At 35.9% G+C, this 22,418-nt stretch overlaps 1 protein-coding gene across 1 annotated transcript; it reads left to right on the forward strand.

The window, feature by feature from the left end:
- The first annotated feature begins 299 nt into the window (after positions 1 to 299).
- On the forward strand, positions 300 to 18,506 carry LOC132562190 (dynein axonemal intermediate chain 7 homolog). The gene is made up of 19 exons (XM_060226922.1): positions 300 to 359; positions 1,254 to 1,341; positions 1,661 to 1,752; positions 1,999 to 2,103; positions 2,310 to 2,450; positions 2,959 to 3,039; positions 4,162 to 4,331; positions 4,733 to 4,887; positions 5,467 to 5,576; positions 8,399 to 8,522; positions 8,697 to 8,840; positions 9,388 to 9,550; positions 9,676 to 9,782; positions 9,971 to 10,137; positions 10,396 to 10,485; positions 11,001 to 11,072; positions 15,418 to 15,570; positions 16,903 to 17,004; positions 18,287 to 18,506. Exons 1-19 carry the CDS (start codon positions 300 to 302, stop codon positions 18,422 to 18,424), a joined length of 2,262 nt encoding a protein of 753 aa, XP_060082905.1. The 3' UTR covers positions 18,425 to 18,506.
- The last annotated feature ends 3,912 nt before the right edge of the window (positions 18,507 to 22,418 follow it).

Consider the following 22,418-nt stretch of genomic DNA (forward strand, 5'->3'; position numbering starts at 1 on the left):
AATCGACAAAAATACAACACGGAACACTATACATTCACTAAATGTGAAACTTCTCGATTTCGATACAAGCTGTGATGAACGAATAAGACTGGTATAGAGTAAAAACACACAAAATTCAGAAGTATAACCTTAAGTTAACGTCATTTACAAGATCATCCATTTGATTACAATGTATATGTAATGGAAAGACAGACTACAGAAACAGACACGTGCACCCCTATCTCAGTGTAACCGCTGTAATAGTGTGCCTACACAGTTAAAGGAAACTACAACCCTCAGTGTATGAGTCTGTCGGTGCAATGATCAAGCTACATGAAATTTCCTTGACCATGAAGCTGGAAGTTGACCATATTTTCCATGTACATTAATAAAACGCTCTCTTCTGATGTATTTGGCTTCACAAACCACAACCCAGGTACTCTAGCTCATATGAAGCCTCGCTATATCTTGCATCAAACATAACTGGAAAGGAGTAGAGTGCCTCTGCTAGGAATCGAACCCACGACCCCTGGCTTACTGATTTCGCGAAAGATTCATTTGAATACAAAACTAGAATGTGACCACATTATCAGTACATAAGATATAGACTCACTACTTCACACACAATTATAAATTGGGTGATCATTTCTTTTTCTTTTTTTTTTTTTTTTTTTGAAAATTCAAGATATAAATATCTTTCAAAAGTCCTTTATAACAGTGACTGACTTGTAGTGTTAAGTTACATGAGGAGATAAATGAACAAACATAACACTGGTCAATTCTAATGTATATTGCAGATGGAATACAGAAAATGTTAACAAAGATATTCAGTTTATTCTTAAAAGATTTTGAAGTCTTGTGACATGCTCCTATTAACAGGATACTAATAAGAGGTATCAGTGTGATAAAGTGTGAATATTCCCCCAAAAGTGAAGATATTTGGAAGTGTGATAGTATCATCGTAAATGTAGTTGTATGATAGTTATTGATATAAACTGTGATGAACGAATAAGACTGGTATATAGTAAAAACACACAAAATTCAGAAGTATAACCTTAAGTTAACGTCATTTACAAGATCATCCATTTGATTATAATGTACATGTAATGGAAGCACAGAAACAGACACGTGCACCCCTATCTCAGTGTAACGGCGGTAAATGTAGTTGTATTGTATGATAGTTATTTTATTAAGGTATACCTCCAACACAAGTCTCAAAAATATATATGAAGGAGAAATTTATGTATAATGAAGAGAGTTGGTTATTTCTGTAGCCTCCTAAGAAGGCAGCACCTAAACTGTCCAAAGCAGAAAAAGAGAAACTTCAGCAGGAGGAAGATGAGAGAAAAGCACAGGAAGATGGTAAACTTGATTTACTTTACAGTATTGGGGGTTGTTATAGAACATCAAATATCATATTCATACAAACCTGAAGTATTATTGATTAATTAAATCAGTTTCAATTATCAATTTGATAAATTTTATCATTGAAATCTACTGTAAATTTCATAGCAAGGCAGTTCAACATTTATTAGTTTGCCTATTGGTTCATTCAAGATAAATGGATCAAAAATAGTTGATTCCATTCAAAAACTTATGATATTTGGAATAAGTTACGACTAACATGTACCATTTCCTGAGAGGGTTTATGTATGTTCATTTTGTCTCGTTATCTTTGTAGAGGAGGCTCGTGAGAAAGCTGCTGTTGAGGAGAAGGAACGAAAGGCAAAAGAAAAACAAGTTGCTGCAGAAAAGAAAAAATTAGAAAATGAGGTGAAAGATTTCTAACAGATGTACTAAGTTTAACACAATTATTTATACTGGCATATAACACATTATGAGGAAACTGTATTCAAATATGTATATACATGTACATAGGTGTTCTATAGGGTATCAGTGTTTTGATGTGGTTGGCTTTGCCTAATAAAGTGCTGATTTATCACAAATTGTTTGAGAAAGTAAATTTCTTCTTTCAAAGGCTCACAAAACAGTATATCTATTTGTTGTACAAATTTTCAGGAGAAAAAAAACAGATCAATAGAGATGAAAGAATTGACACAAATCGTGGAAAGAAATACAAATGCTTTGAATGAACTACATAACAACAGGAGGAAGAAAGCAAAGGTATGAACTAGTACAATATGTACTATACCCTTTATCACAATTCTGAAAGTGAACAGCAACTTTTTGTCCTATTGTTGCAGTAAAGATGAATTCTAATCAATTTGTACATAAAGTTATCAAATCATTTGTTTACTTTACATTTCTTAATTTGATGAGCGTTGTAAACCTGAACATTGACTTATAAAATCTGTTTTAACATTTAAAAGTGGGCCAGATATATGAGGTGTGATGGTTCCCCTGATCCCTTAATTCCTGGGGAAATAAATACATACATCAACCTACGTATGGAAGACAGAGAACATGACGATGTAGAGGCTGTCTTACAAGCCAGTAAGCTGGACATCTCTGTAAGTTTGATAAACACCCACTTAGGCCAGTAATTAAAAGCTATTTGATAAAATTCACAGGATAACAGTGTAACTGTGTAAAATATGTTTCCTCCTGTTGCATTAAATTTAGCACTTGATATTAGAATATCATAATCCATGGATACTGGTATTTGAATTTGTATCTTCAAGTTCAGAAACTTCACTGACTGAAGCTTAAATTTACACATAAAAAGTGAAATAAAACAAAAAGTTTAACATTGTAGTATTTGTGTGTTTCCTCACAACCTCATGTTGTCAAACAATTCTTTAACAAACAACCTGTTGACAAGTTTTGTAATGGAAAAGTCTGTAAACCTTAAAAATCTCAATTCTTACAACATATCTTAAATCAAGTGTTATTTGCAATTACTAAGTATGCATCAATCATGTTAAGAAAACATTTACAAGTAATATACATAACGTACCGCTAATTACCTAATTACTTCATATGTGACGAAACTAATAGGTTTGTGGTTTGTTTTGACAGTTGATCAATGAGCTAGATTTTTTACTGGAAGACACTCCCCCAGAGGAGCTATCATCAGAGGAGGTGGCTCGATACAAAGATGTATGTACTAAAGTCAGACACAATTTGTTGGAGTCATACACGTGTACTAAAGTCTCAGAGGCTATGTATTTGTGCAAGTTAGCATTATTTAGACACATTAATACTTTACTAAAGGTTTATTTTCATGAATACGATCATTTTCAAAGAATACACTTTTATCATGTAATTACTTTGTTTGAATTCACTTCTGAAACACTATAGTCCAGTGTGACTGGAATGACTGGCAATGGAGTGTTGTTATTATGAGAAGATTCAAAGTTATATGATCAGAGGGTGTACTAGTTAGCAACCTAATGTTGTCCTGAGCATTCTTGGGTCTAAAGGACAGAATCTCCATATTCAAATGAGTAGTTTGCCTCCTCCTTCTAAACCCCAGACCCACACCCCTTCCCTCCCTTCTCCCTCCCTCCACAAATCCCCCTCTGTCCACATCCCTTCCCTCCATATGTCCCTTCCCCCCTCCTTCCCTTCCTTCATTCCTCCCTCCACAAATCCCCCTCAGTCCAAACCCCTTCCCTCGATATGTCCCTTCCCCCTCCTTCCCTTCCTTCATTCCTCCCTCCACAAATCCCCCTCTGTCCACACCCCTTCCCTCAATATGTCCCTTCCTTCATCCCTTCCCTCCACAATTCCCCCTCTGTCCACACCCCTTCCCTCCATATGTCCCTTCCCCCTCCCTCCCTTCCTTCCTTCCTCCACAATTCCCCCTCTGTCCACACCCCTTCCCTCCATATGTCCCTTCCCCCTCCCTCCCTTTCTTCATTCCTCCCTCCACAAATCCACAAATCCCCCTCTGTCCACACCCTTTCCCTCCATATATCCCTTCCTCCCTCCCTTCCTCCCTCCCTTCCTCCCTCCCCTAGGGTAGGGATTAGATGTGAACCAGGATCTAATAGTGGTAGTAAGAATCCTAAAATCTTTTGTCTTTGTTTTAGCACCTGCAGGATAAGAGATTTTAGCCTAACATGGTCTGACAATGCTCCCTTAGCCAGAGGGCTTGGAAATAAGGGCAAACTTATTCAGTTTATCTTCAGTTTAACTAAGGGAATTTAACCTTACTTGCTCTTAAACGCAATGATATGAAGTTGAATTGTTACATTTAGCCCTTCTTTTTTCTCTAAGACTAAAGAAGACCTACAGACATTGATGAAGACCAAACTTGATTATGCAACAATGAAGTTATTACAAGAAGCTTCTGTACGAGCTGACCAAGAAACCTTTAACTTACAATACGCCATTAAAAATGAAGACACATGCCTCAGTGTGTGGGGAAACTTAAGTAAAAATCCCAGGTATGTACAAGCTAAGTAAAATCCCAGATATGTACAAGCTAAGTAAAAATCCCAGGTATGTACAAGCTAAGTAAAAATCCCAGGTATGTACAAGCTAAGTAAAATCTCAGGTATGTACAAGCTAAGTAAAATCCCAGGTATGTACAAGCTAAGTAAAATCCCAGGTATGTACAAGCTATGTAAAATCCCAGGTATGTACAAGCTAAGTAAAATCTCAGGTATGTACAAGCTCAGTAAAATCCCAGGTATGTACAAGCTAAGTAAAATCCCAGGTATGTACAAGCTAAATAAAAATCCCAGGTATGTGCAAGCTAAGTAAAATCTCAGGTATGTACAAGTTAAGCTAAGAAAATTATTGATGCCCATTTTGTAATAATTTAAAGTTTTTCTTTTTTTTTCAGAATTAAATCTTTTGAGTTTACGAAGCAGGGATTTACATTTGACATCCCACGTTTATTAACACTATCAGACTGTGCTATCAGAGTCCTGGATCCTAAGTATGATCACTACTCACCTACCTGTAAAAGCTTCTATCCTAGACCAAAAAAGCAGCCAGGTATGTTAGAAATATAGGGTAAACTTTTTAGTTTTGACATTTCATTAGGTCACCCACTTGGCTAGTATCTGACATATGGCACCCACTTTCTGGTATAATGGTCATGTGACTGTGTCAACAAATATAAGAAAAAAATCAGTTAATATCATGGCTAGTTTCATGTTTTTTGATTTGTTAGATATTATAAACCATATATTTTTTTCTGCCAACTCCAAAGTGATGTATCACTGATGGTCGATTCTAGTGACTAAGGAATAGTTATACTGTAAGTCATCTTCTTGTGGCATTCACAATATCCACATCACAATAAGCTTGCAAACGTTAACCTCATGACACCAATATATTTGTACTTTCACTTTACACTATGGTTTTGTGAAACATCTATAACATAAGTGTACACTTTTCTGATTTAGACAGAAAGTCTTGTTATTTCCTTTAGAAACACAATAGAACTCATACATAGACAAATTTAGTATAGACAGTACATTTTAATTGTAATACAAGACTTTGGAAGGATTATTATAATGGCTTGTACATCATTCTGCAACCTCCATTGATGGTTTGTTGTTGGCCTGACAGAACCTGAGGTGGTGCCAGAGGAGGAGATCCCACCACCCGAGGAGGCAGCAGCTGTGGAGGAGGAGAAGGTAGACGGGGAGGAAGAACAGCCAGTAGAGCGTGAAGAGACGGTATGCTTCACTGATTATCATAAATAAATCTGTATTCAAAGCTTAGAGAGTGTATTGAAAAGATGTGCTTCTCTGACTATCATAAAAAAGTTGAAAACGAAGAAAAATATATTTCTAATCTTTATGAACTTTTAGAATCCATTACAGTTGAGATGTTACAGAGTGTTTATCTGAGGTCATCAGTGAAAAAAATGTAAATAGAACTAAAAGTTTTATCGTAATAGTGATATCTTTACAATATTATCATGTCAATTTTCAAACAAATTCTTTATAAAAACTTGCATGCATGCACACACACACACACACACACACACACACACACACCACCACCACCACCACCATCACCATATACACATATACACACACAAGAGGTACAGTGTGAGATGTTGATCTTGTTTATGTTCGGGGACTTTGCAGGAAATTGATATTTTATCAACAAAGTTTTAATATGACCATGACCTTGACTGACCTCCTACTTTAATTATGCCCTCATTTTGTCTATTCGTCTTTTCTCCTATGAACACCTGTGTTTTTACCACCTGTGTAAGTATCCACTGGATGTTGACTTATAATGTTATTAACTCTTTGTGCATGTTTACTGTATATCAGGAAATTATGTCAAGTCAGAAATGAAATCCATATGCTCCATATTAACTTTGAATCTCAGTAAAATTCTTCCAGTTTTAACTAATGAGTAAAATCCAAATCCCCCCAGTGTTAACTTCCCATTATAATGCACTTTCCCTGTGTTAGCGTCTCAGTAAAATCCAAATCCCCCCAGTGTTAACTTCCCATTATAATGCACTTTCCCTGTGTTAGCGTCTCTGTAAAATCCATCTCTCCCTTTGTGTAAGCTTCCCAGTGAAATCTGTATTCCCCCAATGTTCACTTTCCAGTAAAATCCATCTTTCCCTTGGGTTAGTTACTTACCAGTAAAATCCATTTTCCCTCAGTGTTAGTTTCCCAGTAAAATCCATCTCTCCCTTGGGTTAGTTACTTACCAATAAAATCCATTTTCCCTCAGTGTTAGTTTCCCAGTAAAATCCATCTCTCCTCAGTGTTAGTTTCCCAGTAAAATCCATCTCTCCCTTGGGTTAGTTACTTACCAATAAAATCCATTTTCCCTCAGTGTTAGTTTCCCAGTAAAATCCATCTCTCCCTTGGGTTAGTTACTTACCAATAAAATCCATTTTTCCTCAGTGTTAGTTTCCCAGTAAAATCCATCTCTCCTCAGTGTTAGTTTCCCAGTAAAATCCATCTCTCCTCAGTGTTAGTTTCCCAGTAAAATCCATCTCTCCTCAGTGTTAGTTTCCCAGTAAAATCCATCTCTCCCTTGGGTTAGTTACTTACCAGTAACTTCCATTTTCCCTCAGTGTTAATTTCCTAGAAAATCCATCTTCCCATGTGTTTCCCCAAGTAAAATTCATATTCTCCCATTGTTACATAATTGTCACTATCAATTTTTGTATTTGTTGTACCTGGTACTTTTGGTAATTCCGTTCTGATGTTTCTGAGAAAAGTCTGACTGTGACATACATTTCCCACTATACAGTAATACTTCAGCATACAGGTTTGGTTACATGTATGCAGTAACACTTGTCTTCTGAATACATATGTATTTATACAGCATGAAATATTTGTAGCTGACTTTAACGCTATCAATATGCAGCTATACATGGACTGGAATGAACCCAGTATCACTTGTAATTAACTGAGTGGCTTTACCTATCACAGCATGAAAACATCTATAGATTTAAGAATCACTGAGTCTAGAAGTACATATGTACTTTACAGGACATTGTGTCCATTAAGATTTCCAATGAGTAATTGTTAACAAACAGCTTCATGGAACGCTCACAGAATTAGACCTGTGAACAAAAATATTGAGAAAATGATTTTAATAGTTAAAAATTAATATACATGCCCAGTGATACATGAATGATAAAAAGTACAAGGGGACATGTCAGTTGACCAGTGAATACCTCATCTTTATCTTAAACTTACTCAGATATAGTAGGTGTTTAAATTTCACTCTTACCACAACTTCTCGAAATAGACTCATCCTTGAGGAAATCATTTTTCGTTTCTTTCAAACATAGATATGGAATGATTGTTATAATGTACATACCCCATTGTTCGTAATGATAGAGAAACTAGAATGAGACTGAGACTTGGTGGGAGGTTGACTTTTATGAAATATAGCCTTTAATTTTGATATGAAGACACTAGGTCTCTTTTGGTCATATGCTTAATGTAAACAGGCCAGGTCTGTTCAAATAGTTCTAGGGGCTTGATGAGGATGTACATGTATTAGAAATAAGATAAGGTTGAAAGAGGCAATACAATTCTATATAATTGTAACTCTCTAACAAATATGTTTGTCTATTAATTGTGAATCAGGTTATTGGTGGTTTGCATAATTGACTACTTGGTTATACATTTGCTAAATTTGGATTTTTACAGATTACTGGTTATAATATGAAAATTAACATTGTGTTTGTGTGACCTTATTATTTGTCTGCCAACTAAATATAGAAACAAGAGCAGCTCTATATCGTTATGTAACAGATTGTGTTTTTGATGTTACCTAGTTCTACAGTAAATATATCTTTTGTTTTTGAAAATGTCATGTTTTCGCAGGTTCTGCTCATGAAAAAATCCAAATGCCCTTTCAGAGCTATAAATACTGTTGGTGAAAGATATCAGCCCATGATTTTATTGTGTTTTACTAATAACATCACCATAGTAATTTCATTTTTAGAAATAAGGAAAAGTTGGATTAAAACTTTTGATGATTTTAAACTTCCATTTCAAATTTGCAGGATTTAATGGCTGCTTTGAAGGAGTTAGAAGACGGACCCAAAGATGAAGAAGAGGAAGAGAAAAAAGAGGAGGAGGAAGAAAAGGAAGAAGAGGTAGAGGAGTTTGAAGAACGAGCAACACCAGGTAAAAAGAAAATTAGCAAATTGAAACGGATAATCTATTTAGATTTGATGATTTCCAAGAGGAAAACTTACACTTACTAATTATAGCACTTCTTACCATTAATTAGAAAACCATGTAGGTGACGGCGGTTTCTCTTTATTCTCATTCTGTGTAACCATTTTTGTGATGTAACAGAACCACAGGAGTGGGAAGACTTCGCTGAAGACGACGACATTGTCGACCTTCGAGCCAATGATATTGTTGGAGGTGTGTTACACTTTGATCTGATGCACTTGCCACCACAACCTAAAAGCATGGCCTCCTGGACAACCACTTTGTGTAAGTACACAATGTTCACATGTGCTTCTGTCTATCATGGCTCTTCTTATCTAGAGCTCACTTGGCTTAAAACACTACATATGTCATGGAAATATCCTTTATCTGATGACAAATATTTATTTTCTTTTAAACACTTCCACGGAAAACAATGCAGTGAAGACTCATCATTTCTGGTTACCAGATTTCCTTCATAGAAGTTACTTCAATCATTTTCATAAGAGCTTAAATATATTTCTCTGTAACGTACATGTTGTTAACAACAGAAAGACTTAGTATTGTCTGGTAGGTCTAGAAAGTACAATTCAGGTGTCAAGCATAACAGTTGCTTTGATAACAGATTTGTTGTAAAGGAAATGACCTCAACCAACTTTTAAAACGTAAAAATATTTGAAGCTATCCAAGAAAGACTTTCAGAAATTACATAATGGTAGTTAGTTTTTTACTGACATCGACTAAATCTACCTGATGACATTTTAGACGGAACTTGGGCAATGTCATTTACAATCCTATTAATCAAACATATCTCAAGACATATATGGTGTTACAGTGGTAGACCCACCAGAGATCCAGTACATGGACTACGTTGCGGACATTGCCCTGGCACTGCCCACTAGTACGGAGAATGAAACTCCCACTCAGGAAAAGAAGGAGAAAGAACAGACACAAGAAACTAAACGTGATGAAAAACCGCCAATTGGAGTCACCATGAAGTATGTACAGTTGTAATAATATAGACTGCAAAATGAACATTTTAATAACTTTTATATAATTTTTTTTATGAATTATTATTTTCTTGAAAAAATATGAACTCTATAAATACTAATCTGTGTTACAGACTCCCAGCTGAAGTACTGTTTTCTGAGGAGCCACTCATTGCCAGATGGGACTACACAAAGAAGCACTGGAAACAGGATGGCTTCTCAGACATGAAATATGATGAAGGTTTGCATTCTTGCTTTCTGAATCTTATGATTTCTATAATGAATATATTTCTGTAACAATTCAAAAATAAAATTTTTAACAAATATTGGTGAATTGGTTTTAATTTGACCTCAATATAACTTAAAAATCTTATGCAAAAATATGGACCTTACTATTCTGAATCTTGTATTTGCATCAATGTTTTGCAGACAAAAGAGAATTCTTTTTTAAGACGGCCTACTTTGGAACATTTGCATTGATGCAGGATTCTCACTTGAATATGCCATTCCAGTCCTGGGAACTCCGTCCCCACAGCACCAACGCTGCCGTCCTCACCATTATTGCGGCCATTGTAGAGATAGAAATAGAAATCAAGGTAGTATAATCAGCTGAATGTTAAACGTACATGTTTGTATAAATAACACGCTGTCATAGGGATTCAGAAATCAGTAGTCTTAAGGTTATGTGAATTAAAAGTTCTATCAACATTGAAGGGGTGCTTGGTTTGTTCTAGCATCCTAACTATATGTAACTCATAAAACAGAAATAATTGATGATTATCTGCTTAATGTAGTAGAAATTGGTACAGGAGTTCAAGTTCCTAAAATCATTGTTTCTTAATTGTAATGTCCAGGATTCTGTCTGCTGTCTGAGTAAACCAGAGGACAGGCCGGAGCTGGATAAGATCAGGAATGTTTGGGTCACACCTAAGGAACTTGTCAAGGTATTTATGTAGTCATTTTTTTTATCAGCATACAACATTAGGTCAATTATTGTATGTTTAGTAAGATCTTGGGAGAGGATCAATGCCAGAATTTTAGTTTGAAACATAGCATTTCCTTGAAATTCCCTTTTCTAATTTATTTTTTTCATCAATGTAAATAAAAATGTGGCCAGCTTTTTGACAGTCACCTATTTGGTGTGATTTATCTTTGCCTTCCTCTAATCTTTGTTATTGGTGTTTTATTGCCTAATGCCTGAAGTCTTTAAGTAAAAATGATTTCCACTTTACAATTTAATGCAGTATCCATTTTTTGATAACAGACAGAAATTCTGTAGTTCCTGGATCTGACGTCTCAAATGACAATAATTATAAACATTATCATTGTATCACTGAGACCGGTATAGAGGATCGTTACGATCCTGCACTGGTAATAAACTAAACTAAACTAAACTAAACTTATCTTTTTAACCAACCAAACTTATTGAATTTCCCATTTCTTTGTTTTACTATTACAGATGTTGAAGCTAGCAGGAATAAATGTGTTCCCAGCTGTAGATTCGTCTAAATATGTTAGCATTCAGAACAAGGTAAGTTACCATGGGACACAGAGTAACAAAATGTGTTATGTTGCTGTTTGAAGCTTTACAAAGGTCTATTGTACCATGTGAACAATATCTGTAATGATAAGGGTTACATTTCAACATCTTTGTCTAAATTAAGTTTGTATTTTCTTACAGATGAATACAGGAGGTTGATATCTTATTGTAATTGTGCTTTACCGTATCTAACAATGAGAGACAAAGAGAGAAGTCTATAGCAATCTTTTACATTTTTACTGATAGTGGAACCATGCGTTATTGGAATGGATTCAACACAACTGATATATATATAAAAAATAAAATAAATGTAATTAAGATTTTGATGTATTTCCATGTAAAAAGTTTGGAGATTTGATGTATATATACTTTTTTAAAATGGTTTCCCAAGCCTAAGGTGGGTATTGAACACAGTGTGAATTTATTTAAGTGTGCATTGAAATATCATTTACAGCTTTAGATACATTTCTGGAAAACAAAAAAGAACAGTTTATCAAGGAATCACATTGCTTGTTATTTTGAGTGTGATGTTTATTTTTTTGTATTGCTATAATTAATTGTAATTATAGTATTACCATTGACTTTGACTCTGTTTGACACTCCATTGACAGTTGGTAAAATCTTATGTTTGACACTCCAATGACAGTTGGTAAAGTTTCATGTTTGACACTCCATTGACTATTGGCCTAGGTTCTGTTTGACACTTCATTGACAGTTAGTAAAGTATCATGTTTGACACTCCATTGACCTATACTCTATTTGACACTCCATTGACATTTGGTAAAGTCTCATGTTTGACACTCCATTGACCATTGGCCTAGACTCGGTTTGACACTCCATTGACCATTGGTCTAGACCCTATTTGACACTTCATTGACCATTGGCCTAGACTAGGTTTGACACTCCATTGACCATTGGTCTAGACCCTATTTGACACTCCATTGACCATTGGCCTAGACTCGGTTTGACACTCCATTGACCATTGGTCTAGACCCTATTTGACACTCCATTGACCATTGGCCTAGACTCTGTTTGACACTTCATTGACCATTGGTCTAGACCCTATTTGACACTCCATTGACCATTGGCCTAGACTCGGTTTGACACTCCATTGACCATTGGTCTAGACCCTATTTGACACTCCATTGACCATTGGTCTAGACCCTATTTGACACTCCATTGACCAATGGCCTAGACTCTTTTTGACACTCCATTGACCATTGGTCTAGACCCTATTTGACACTCCATTGACCAATGGCCTTGACTTGGTTTGACACTCCATTGACCATTGGTCTAGACCCTATTTGACACTCCATTGACCAATGGCCTTGACTCGGTTTGACACTCCATTGACCATTGGTCTAGACCCTATTTGACACTCCATTGACCAATGGCCTTGACTCGGTTTGACACTCCATTGACCATTGGTCTAGACCCTATTTGACACTCCATTGACCAATATTTGACACTCCATTGACCATTGGTCTAGACCCTATTTGACACTCCATTGACCATTGGCCTAGACTCTGTTTGACACTCCATTGACCATTGGTCTAGACCCTATTTGACACTCCATTGACCAATGGCCTTGACTCGGTTTGACACTCCATTGACCATTGGTCTAGACCCTATTTGACACTCCATTGACCAATGGCCTAGACTCTTTTTGACACTCCATTGACCATTGGTCTAGACCCTATTTGACACTCCATTGACCATTGGCCTAGACTCTGTTTGACACTCCATTGACCATTGGTCTAGACCCTATTTGACACTCCATTGACCAATGGCCTAGACTCTGTTTGACACTCCATTGACCATTGGTCTAGACCCTATTTAACACTCCATTGACCAATGGCCTAGACTCTTTTTGACACTCCATTGACAGTTGGTTGTATTCTTGTTTGATACACTCCATTTATAGTTGGTTTAGACACCAGATCCTGGTGGTTCAAAGGCATGTTAGAAATAGCTAGTGGTTAATGAAAAATTCTAAACAGGAATTAAACAAAATTGGAAGCATTTTTTATCATTTCACAGCTGCTTAATATATTTTGAATTTTAATTTTGTTTTAAAACTCTGGCCTGTTCAGTGGCAGTAGTTTAATTTGATACACAGTTGACAGTAGATAAAGATCCATGCTTGATACATTCCCTTTATAGCAGGATAAAATTCACACTCACATAACATCAGATCAAACTTAGTGGTTGACACTCACATAACATCAGATCAAACTTAGTGGTTGACACTTACATAACATCAGATCAAACTTAGTGGTTGACACTCACATAACATCAGATCAAACTTAGTGGTTGACACTTACATAACATCAGATCAAACTTAGTGGTTGACACTTACATAACATCAGATCATACTTAGTGGTTGACACTCACATAACATCAGATCAAACTTAGTGGTTGACACTCACATAACATCAGATCAAACTTAGTGGTTGACACTTACATAACATCAGATCAAACTTAGTGGTTGACACTTACATAACATCAGATCATACTTAGTGGTTGACACTCACATAACATCAGATCAAACTTAGTGGTTGACACTCACGTAACATCAGATCAAACTTAGTGGTCAACACTCACAAAACATCAGATCAAACTTAGTGGTTGACACTCACGTAACATCAGATCAAACTTAGTGGTCGACACTCACGTAACATCAGATCAAACTTAGTGGTTGACACTCACAAAACATCAGATCAAACTTAGTGGTTTACACTCATATAACATCAGATCAAACTTAGTGGTTGACACTCATGTAACATCAGATCAAACTTAGTGGTTGACACTCATGTAACATCAGATCAAACTTAGTGGTCGACACTCACGTAACATCAGATCATACTTAGTGGTCGACACTCACGTAACATCAGATCAAACTTAGTGGTCGACACTCACAAAACATCAGATCAAACTTAGTGGTCGACACTCACGTAACATCAGATCAAACTTAGTGGTTGACACTCACATAACATCAGATCAAACTTAGTGGTTGACACTCATATAACATCAGATCAAACTTAGTTGTTGACACTCACAAAACATCAGATCATACTTGGTGGTTGACACTCACGTAACATCAGATCATACTTAGTGGGCGACACTCACGTAACATCAGATCAAACTAAGTGGTTGACACTCACAAAACATCAGATCAAACTTAGTGGTCGACACTCACAAAACATCAGATCAAACTTAGTGGTTGACACTCACAAAACATCACATCAAACTAAGTGGTTGACACTCACAAAACATCAGATCAAACTAAGTGGTTGACACTCACAAAACATCAGATCAAACTTAGTGGTCGACACTCACGTAACATCAGATCAAACTTAGTGGTTGACACTTACATAACATCAGATCAAACTTAGTGGTTGACACTCATATAACATCAGATCAAACAGTGGTTGACACTTACACAACATCAGATCAAACTTAGTGGTTTACACTCATATAACATCAGATCAAACTTAGTGGTTGACACTCACGTAACATCAGATCAAACTTAGTGGTTGACACTCACGTAACATCAGATCAAACTTAGTGGTCGACACTCACGTAACATCAGATCAAACTTAGTGGTTGACACTCACGTAACATCAGATCAAACTTAGTGGTTGACGCTTACGTAACATCAGATCAAACTTAGTGGTTGACACTCACGTAACATCAGATCAAACTTAGTGGTTGACACTCATATAACATCAGATCAAACAGTGGTTGACACTTACACAACATCAGATCAAACTTAGTGGTTGACACTCACATAACATCAGATCATACTTAGTGGTTGACACTCATATAACATCAGATCAAACAGTGGTTGACACTTACATAACATCAGATCAAACTTAGTGGTTGACACTCTATTTGGATGGTCAACTTCAACGCCCTGGACAGTTAATTGTTAAAAGGAAGTTCATTCCTATCAGGACACAAAACGGATATTGTTTTAATTCATTTTCATTTTTTTTTTTTGTAGAAATATTGCTGTTTTTTGTTGAGATTTTCTGTTATATATTCATGTGCTATAAAGAGAGTGCATTAGAATGTTTGTGTTTTTATATAATTAATGGTTTTCTGTTGGTAGTAAAACTTCCTCACTATCTTTTAACATTAAAACAAACATTTCAAAACGTTTTACTTGTCAGTCATTATACTATTTATTGTATAGACTTTACATATATTGGTGATAAAAAGCTGACATACCAATTTTAATAGATGATTTTTTTTTATTCCCAGAAATATTATTCCTGATATTGTTAGAGAAACTATCAAGTGTATTAAAACCACTATACTTAACAATCTTCAGCACCCAGTTGTGGCAGAGATGGCCTATGAACAGATGGCTCTGACAGCATCATCCTTTGCTTACTCCTGGTCCAAATGGAATGGTGAGATCCAGGAAAGGGATAAAATCTACTTCCAGGTATCCGAGTGCCTTCAGGATGAACCTCTTCTCGAGGTAAGATGTATGATCACTGCACGTCATTCAATTCATGTGTATATATAATGTCTTGTTTCAGTATGATGTATGTGATATATTAAATGTACAAATTGAAAGTGTCAGTCACTGAACATTATTTAAAAATAAAAGGCAAGTAAAATGCTATGGAGTTCAAATTCTCTTTTCTTCATGTGTAGCATAGTATTGTGAAGCATGGGGAAATGAGCCGAGGTCAAAATACCATAATGGTAAAGTCACCCCACCCCCCTGCCCCCCCAACCCCCAGCCCTACACCTCAGCTCCACCCCACCTATATTTCCCTGCCCCAGACATGTGTTTAGTAATTTATGTGTGTAGAAAAAAGAATTTGTGAAAAAAGTGAATTAGTAAGAAAATAGTGAGCTGCTTCACTTTACTGGTCATGGTGAAGTGAACCCCTCCTGCCCCAAACTAAATTTCCCCACCCCAGAAACGTGTTTGTTATTTGTGTGTTAATTTGAGTTATTAAGGGTGATTAGGAAAAAACAATTGGTGAAGGTGAAAAAAAAGTGAATTAGTAAGAAAAAAGTGAAATGCTTCACTTTACCATGGCCATGACTGCAGTTCACTTTACCATGGCCATGACTGCAGTTCACTTTACCATGGCCATGACTGAGGTTCACTTTACCATGGCCATGACTGCAGTTCACTTTACCATGGCCATGACTGCGGTTCACTTTACCATGGCCATGACTGCGGTTCACTTTACCATGGCCATGACTGAGGTTCACTTTACCATGACCATGACTGCGGTTCACTTTACCATGGCCATGACTGCAGTTCACTTTACCATGGCCATGACTGCGGTTCACTTTACCATGGCCATGACTGCGGTTCACTTTACCATGGCCATGACTGAGGTTCACTTTACCATGGCCATGACTGCGGTTCACTTTACCATGGCCATGACTGAGGTTCACTTTACCATGGCCTTTACTTTACTATACTTCACCAGGTATAAATAGATTACAAATGAGTTTGTGTATTCTAAAATGAAGTCTTTTCTAATTCTGAGTTGTCTTCATGTCCTAACTCTGAATTGTACTGAGTTTTCTGTCCTGACACTGAAGTGTCTGTTCCGATCCTGAGTTGTCTGTCCTGACACTGAAGTGTCTGTCCTGATCCTGAGTTGTCTGTCCTGACACTGAAATGTCTATCCTGATCCAGAGTTGTCTGTCCTGACACTGAAGTGTCCGTTCTGATTCAAAGTTGTCTGGTCTAACACTGAGTTATTTGTCATGATCCTGAGTTGTCTGTCCTGACATCCGACAGTATATACTGAAACAAATATGTTCTTTACTTGACCTACAGGAAGACTGGGGCGTGTTCCTTATGACCAAAAGAAGATCAATGAAACTAAACTTAAGTGACTTTGATGAGACCTACAATGAAGAGATGGCAGATGGAACAGTGGTAAGTCCAACATTAGGCATTTACCAGTCTCAAATGACAGAAGAGTCGAATAATATATGTTTATAGGCCTCTGTTAGGCAGTACATTCCAACAATAGAATTAATCAGCCACTGTTAGGCAGTAAAGTCCAACGATAAACTTAATCAGCCACTGTTAGGCAGTAAAGTCCAACGATAAACTTAATCAGCCACTGTTAGGCAGTAAAGTCCAAAGATAAACTTAATCAGCCACTGTTAGGCTGTAAAGTCCAAAGATAAACTTAATCAGCCCCTGTTAGAGAGTACAGCCCAACGATAAACTTAATCAGCCCCTGTTAGAGAGTAAAGATAAACACGATATTAGTTAGTACATGAAGTAGAACCAATCTTTACAATACATTGTACTTCCCGTATCAACAATAGAGATAGGAAAATGTCATACAATTTTCTCAAAGGTAAATAATTTTCCATTTAATATCTTGTCATACCAACGACATAATTTGATTTATATTTTGATACGTAGTAAAATGATTTATTTTGTGTATAATTGATAGTTGTGTGATTTGTGGGTACTCTAAATCAACAACTTTATATATCCACAAAATTAAAAAAATGGATTAAAGTGGTCACAGATAATAACACTAGCAGATTGTTTAAGCAATGTTTCACCACTAACACAGATCATAACACTAGCAGATTGTTTGAGCAACGTTTCACCACTAACACAGATCATAACACCAGCAGATTGTTTAAGCAACGTTTCACCACTAACACAGATCATAACACTAGCAGGTTGTTTGAGCAACGTTTCACCACTAACACAGATCATAACACTAGCAGATTGTTTGAGCAACGTTTTACCACTAACACAGATCATAACACTAGCAGATTGTTTAAGCAATGTTTCACCACTAACACAGATCACAACACTAGCAGATTGTTTGAGCAACGTTTCACCACTAACACAGATCATAACACTACTACTAAGACCTGTGCAAACAAAAATGTATGTTTTTCGAAAACCTTAAAATTTCAGCCTCATGAAAATGTATAATTTGTATGACATAAAAACCACAAATTTGCAGCCTCATGAAATTGTATGATTTTTATGATGTGAAAAAAATCCCCCAAATTTTCAGCTACACAAGAATGTTTGATATAAGCCACATGAAATTAAATAATTCTTACATGATCTTGTAGGGAGGTTATGATATCTGCCGCACAGGCTGACTACAATCACTTACAGTACACAGTACATATCATAATGGCAAATGATCTATACATTATTATTGTTTTTTTTTCAGTTTAAATCCAACTTGTACCACATGGTAGGAGATCTAGCCACTCCAGCAGCCAAAGAAAGAATTACCAACACCAGTTTCCAGTTTGTGGATTGTGTGACCCAGATTCTCAAGTCTACCAAACTGTTAACCTTTGCTTAAGTCTGCACAGTTATTTTGAGATTCAGGATTTCTATATAATTACACATTTTAAAGAGTATTGATGATCCAACTGGTTCTTAAGTTCTGCCAATATCTTTTTGAGAATTGGAGAATGAATATTTACAGATACAACACTGTGTGTTGAAAAGATGATTATGGTTGCCTCCCTTTGCTGATGGGTTAGAAAGCACATGGTAAATGTATACAAAGGACTGCAGGCTGTATCTACATGATCATCATGTTCTAAAAGTATAATGATGAGAACATCTTTGTTTATGTGAATGTGACACTTTAAATATAACATTTCAGGTATAAATCAGGACGGAACTGCAAATATTAACGCAGGCCTTGAAAGAGTTCAGCTCTTCAGAAATCAATATAAGATCAGTAGGTCTGCCTTTATTTCATAAACCAACGACCTTGGTCTAACGGATCAGACTGATCAATGAAATCCGACCTTGATAAGAAATTGATATTTTCTGATGCAGTACAGATTTCTGTTTTCTTAGCATGTTCTGAGGACTTCTGTCAGCTCCGTGGCTGATGTTGATTTCCTGGGAGATCACTAAATATGTCATAATGATAATGTGAATTTGAACATTGAAAATATTCAGTGATATTTAACAACCTGTATGTAATTAAACTTTGTACATTATCTAAACATGATCTTTTTTTACATTCAAAATCTTGTACATTCCTTGTTCATAATGGGTAATGTTTATCTATAGATGAAAATGCCAATTGTAAATAAATTGTAAATGTTTGCTATATCAAACAATTGTTTGTTTTTATTCATCAGTTCCAGTTGTTGAAATGTTTTGTATCTATGGTAACATCAATTCAATTTAATACATGCATTGTAAACATTCATTAAAGTAAATATCTCTAGTTTAAACGTCCATTAACATGAATATTTGAAGTGTAAAAGTAAATATCTGTAGTGTAAACGTCCATTAAAGTGAATATCTGAAGTGTGAACGCCCATTAAAGTGAATAGCTGTAGTGTGAACGTCCATGTAAGTGAATATCTCGTTTCGAATGTCCATTAAAGTGAATATCTGTAGTTTAAACATCCTTTAAAGTGAATATATGTAGTTTAAACGTCCATTAAAGTGAATATCTCTTTTCTTGAACATCCATTCAAGTCAAAATCTGTAGTTTAAACGTCATTTAAAGTGAATATCTAAAGTTTATTCGTCCATTAAAGTGAATAGCTATAGTGTGAACGTCCATTAAAGTGAATATCTGAACTGTGAACGCTCATTAAAGTGAATAGCTATAGTGTGAACGTCCATTAAAGTGAATATCTGAACTGTGAACGCTCATTAAAGTGAATAGCTATAGTGTGAACGTCCATTAAAGTGAATATCTGAACTGTGAACGCTCATTAAAGTGAATAGCTATAGTGTGAACGTCCATTAAAGTGAATATCTGAACTGTGAACGCTCATTAAAGTGAATAGCTGTAGTGTGAACGTCCATTAAAGTGAATATCTCTTGTCTTGAGCATCCATTAAAGTGAATATCTGTAGTTTAAACATCCATTAAAGTGAATATATGTAGTTTACACGTCCATTAAAGTGAATATCTGTAGTTTAAACATCCATTCAAGTCATAATATGTAGTTTAAACGTCCAGAAAAGGGAATATCTGTTGTGTAAACGCCCATTAAAGTGAATATCTGTAGTTTAAACATCCATTAAAGTGAATATATGTAGTTTACACGTCCATTAAAGTGAATATCTGTAGTTTAAACATCCATTCAAGTCATAATATGTAGTTTAAACGTCCAGAAAAGGGAATATCTGTTGTGTAAACGCCCATTAAAGTGAATATCTATAGTTAAAATATCAATTTAAGTAAATAACTGTAATGTAAACGTCCTTTAAAGTGAATATCGGAAGTGTAAAAACGTCAAATATAATGAATTTGATCACTTGACCATCTTTTTGAATGAAGTTATGTGATGTAAACATCTATTTAAATAATAATTTGGTGTTAACGTCCATTAAGATAAATATATCCGGCTGTGATGTGGGCACCATACATTTTTTGTATCTATTAGGTCGGAATTCATGAATTTGGAATCTGTGATTTGTGGCAATAATTCATGCAAAATTGAGTTGAAATCTGCTCTTGGCTTTAAGAATTCAATGATATTCAAGAGAAGTACTTTATCAAACGGAAAACGTTGAAATTGTTGACGCAATTAACCGAATCTGGCCGTCAACGACATCGTCCAAATGTAGTCCACGCGCGAGATTTCTTCAGAACGTAAAATCGCCTGTTTTCTATTTATACGTAAAAATCTTTGATGACAAAGTATATAAAAAGGCAAAGATCAAAGAAATGACGTTGGAAATAATTTTCTATCGAATAATTTCTTACTTCACGTCCGGTCAAAACATCAGAGCTTCCACGGTTAAGAATCCCAGTCAGCATTTCACAAGTGAATGAAAACTGCCCTGGCAGTCTACACCTTCCCACTAACCACCATTGCTCGCAGTTTTACGGTTAAATTTCGTCACAATTCCATGAAGTCACAATACACAAAGCAAGCTTTGATCCAACCAGGTAGAGCCATGGCGAAATGCCAACCCCAACCCAAACAAACAAAATATCTCGTCTTCTTCATCGGCCACTTTTAGGGTAGAGATCGGTAGCTACATCTATACATGTATGAATTTCCCTTAACGTTCTGAATTATTCATTTCTTGACAGATGAATGTTTCAGTGCATCAGCTTAAACACCTTTACATGTACATTCACTTGTTGGGCCGGATTTCATTTACTGTTTTTTTTTGTCCGTATGCATAATTCTCATAATACGTGTATGCTAAAGAAACCCCAAGCAGGTTTGCAAGTCAAGATATTGGAAGATTCAAAGTGTTCTGTGAATGATATGCATTCCAAAAGGTTATGTTGCCACTAGACAGTTCTAACCTTTGATGTGTACATGGGATTTTATGTCAGATTTTGCTACAGTTAATGAGTGAACGCACGAACGAGAGACAGACGTGCGGACTGACAGAACGATCACACGGTACTTTCACCACGTCGCATGCATAATTCATGGGATGTGGAAAATGGGGAGGGAGGAGAGTGACTCGATCAGTATTACTTTTTGTCTTAGTGACAGAGACATTTTTAGCTTTAAATATATGTACTGGTGTGCATTTTAGATATGTGCACCAAAGTCACAACTGCATAACACAGCTTTTGCCTTAATAGTAAGTTCTGGCAAAACGACTGTTTCGATCGGAATTTTTAATGGTAAGCACACCGACATCGATATATCATATGCTGTATTTTTCACGATTTTGAATATGACTATGAATTTTCTTAAATTAATGTTATCTTATTTTACATTATTATTTCCAATATTAAGTGTGAGCGTGTGTAACAACGAAGTGTCATTATTTGCAAGGATATCACGACCCTTCTTCAGTGTGATTAGAACGCTTTGAACCTTGCAAGCCTAGTATCAAACTTTTGAACGACTATGATTTAATATGACACACGGTGAGCTGTCAATCTGTATCCGCAGTCAACAAGCCTTTGCGTCCTCAGTTATATGGTAAACATTTTCACTTTTATGTATATCACTTGATGCCAGGAAAGAGTCTCTATATCTTATCACGATCTCTTCGTTTGATAAAATGCACTAGTCTTGAAAAAAAAATGATGTTGAACGACATACAATCGTCAATATGATGACGGCTTGGCTTCTTAAAATGGATAAGAATGTTACTGAAAGTGCTGAGTATTGTTGTGGCGTACAGCCTTTGGTATGAGACACACAATTTACGTACACGGCATATCTTTGTAGGAATTATTATGATATTATCTTTGGTAGCATACCAGACACCTATGCTTCTTGACACATAAATGAAATTCGGACTCTCAAATTCTTGAAATTGACACTTTAAGACATATTACCTCTATCAGTCTTGAGTATGAAATGAAAATAAACCTTTACTTTACCTTGTTTACAA

Source organism: Ylistrum balloti, unplaced genomic scaffold, assembly GCF_031769215.1.
Source record: "Ylistrum balloti isolate Yb309-2 unplaced genomic scaffold, AGI_CSIRO_Ybal_v1 Utg371360, whole genome shotgun sequence".
NCBI classification, from domain to species: Eukaryota; Metazoa; Mollusca; class Bivalvia; order Pectinida; family Pectinidae; genus Ylistrum; species Ylistrum balloti.

What these genes read in the sequence shown, in the direction of transcription:
- LOC132562190 (XM_060226922.1), top strand. Translation starts at nt 300, where the DNA reads ATGATCAAGCTACATGAAATTTCCTTGACCATGAAGCTGGAAGTTGAC. An exon ending in TAGACCAAAAAAGCAGCCAG is followed by an intron (nt 4,888 to 5,466) that starts GTATGTTAGAAA and finishes TTGGCCTGACAG; the next exon opens with AACCTGAGGTGGTGCCAGAG. An exon ending in CTCCTGGACAACCACTTTGT is followed by an intron (nt 8,841 to 9,387) that starts GTAAGTACACAA and finishes ATGGTGTTACAG; the next exon opens with TGGTAGACCCACCAGAGATC.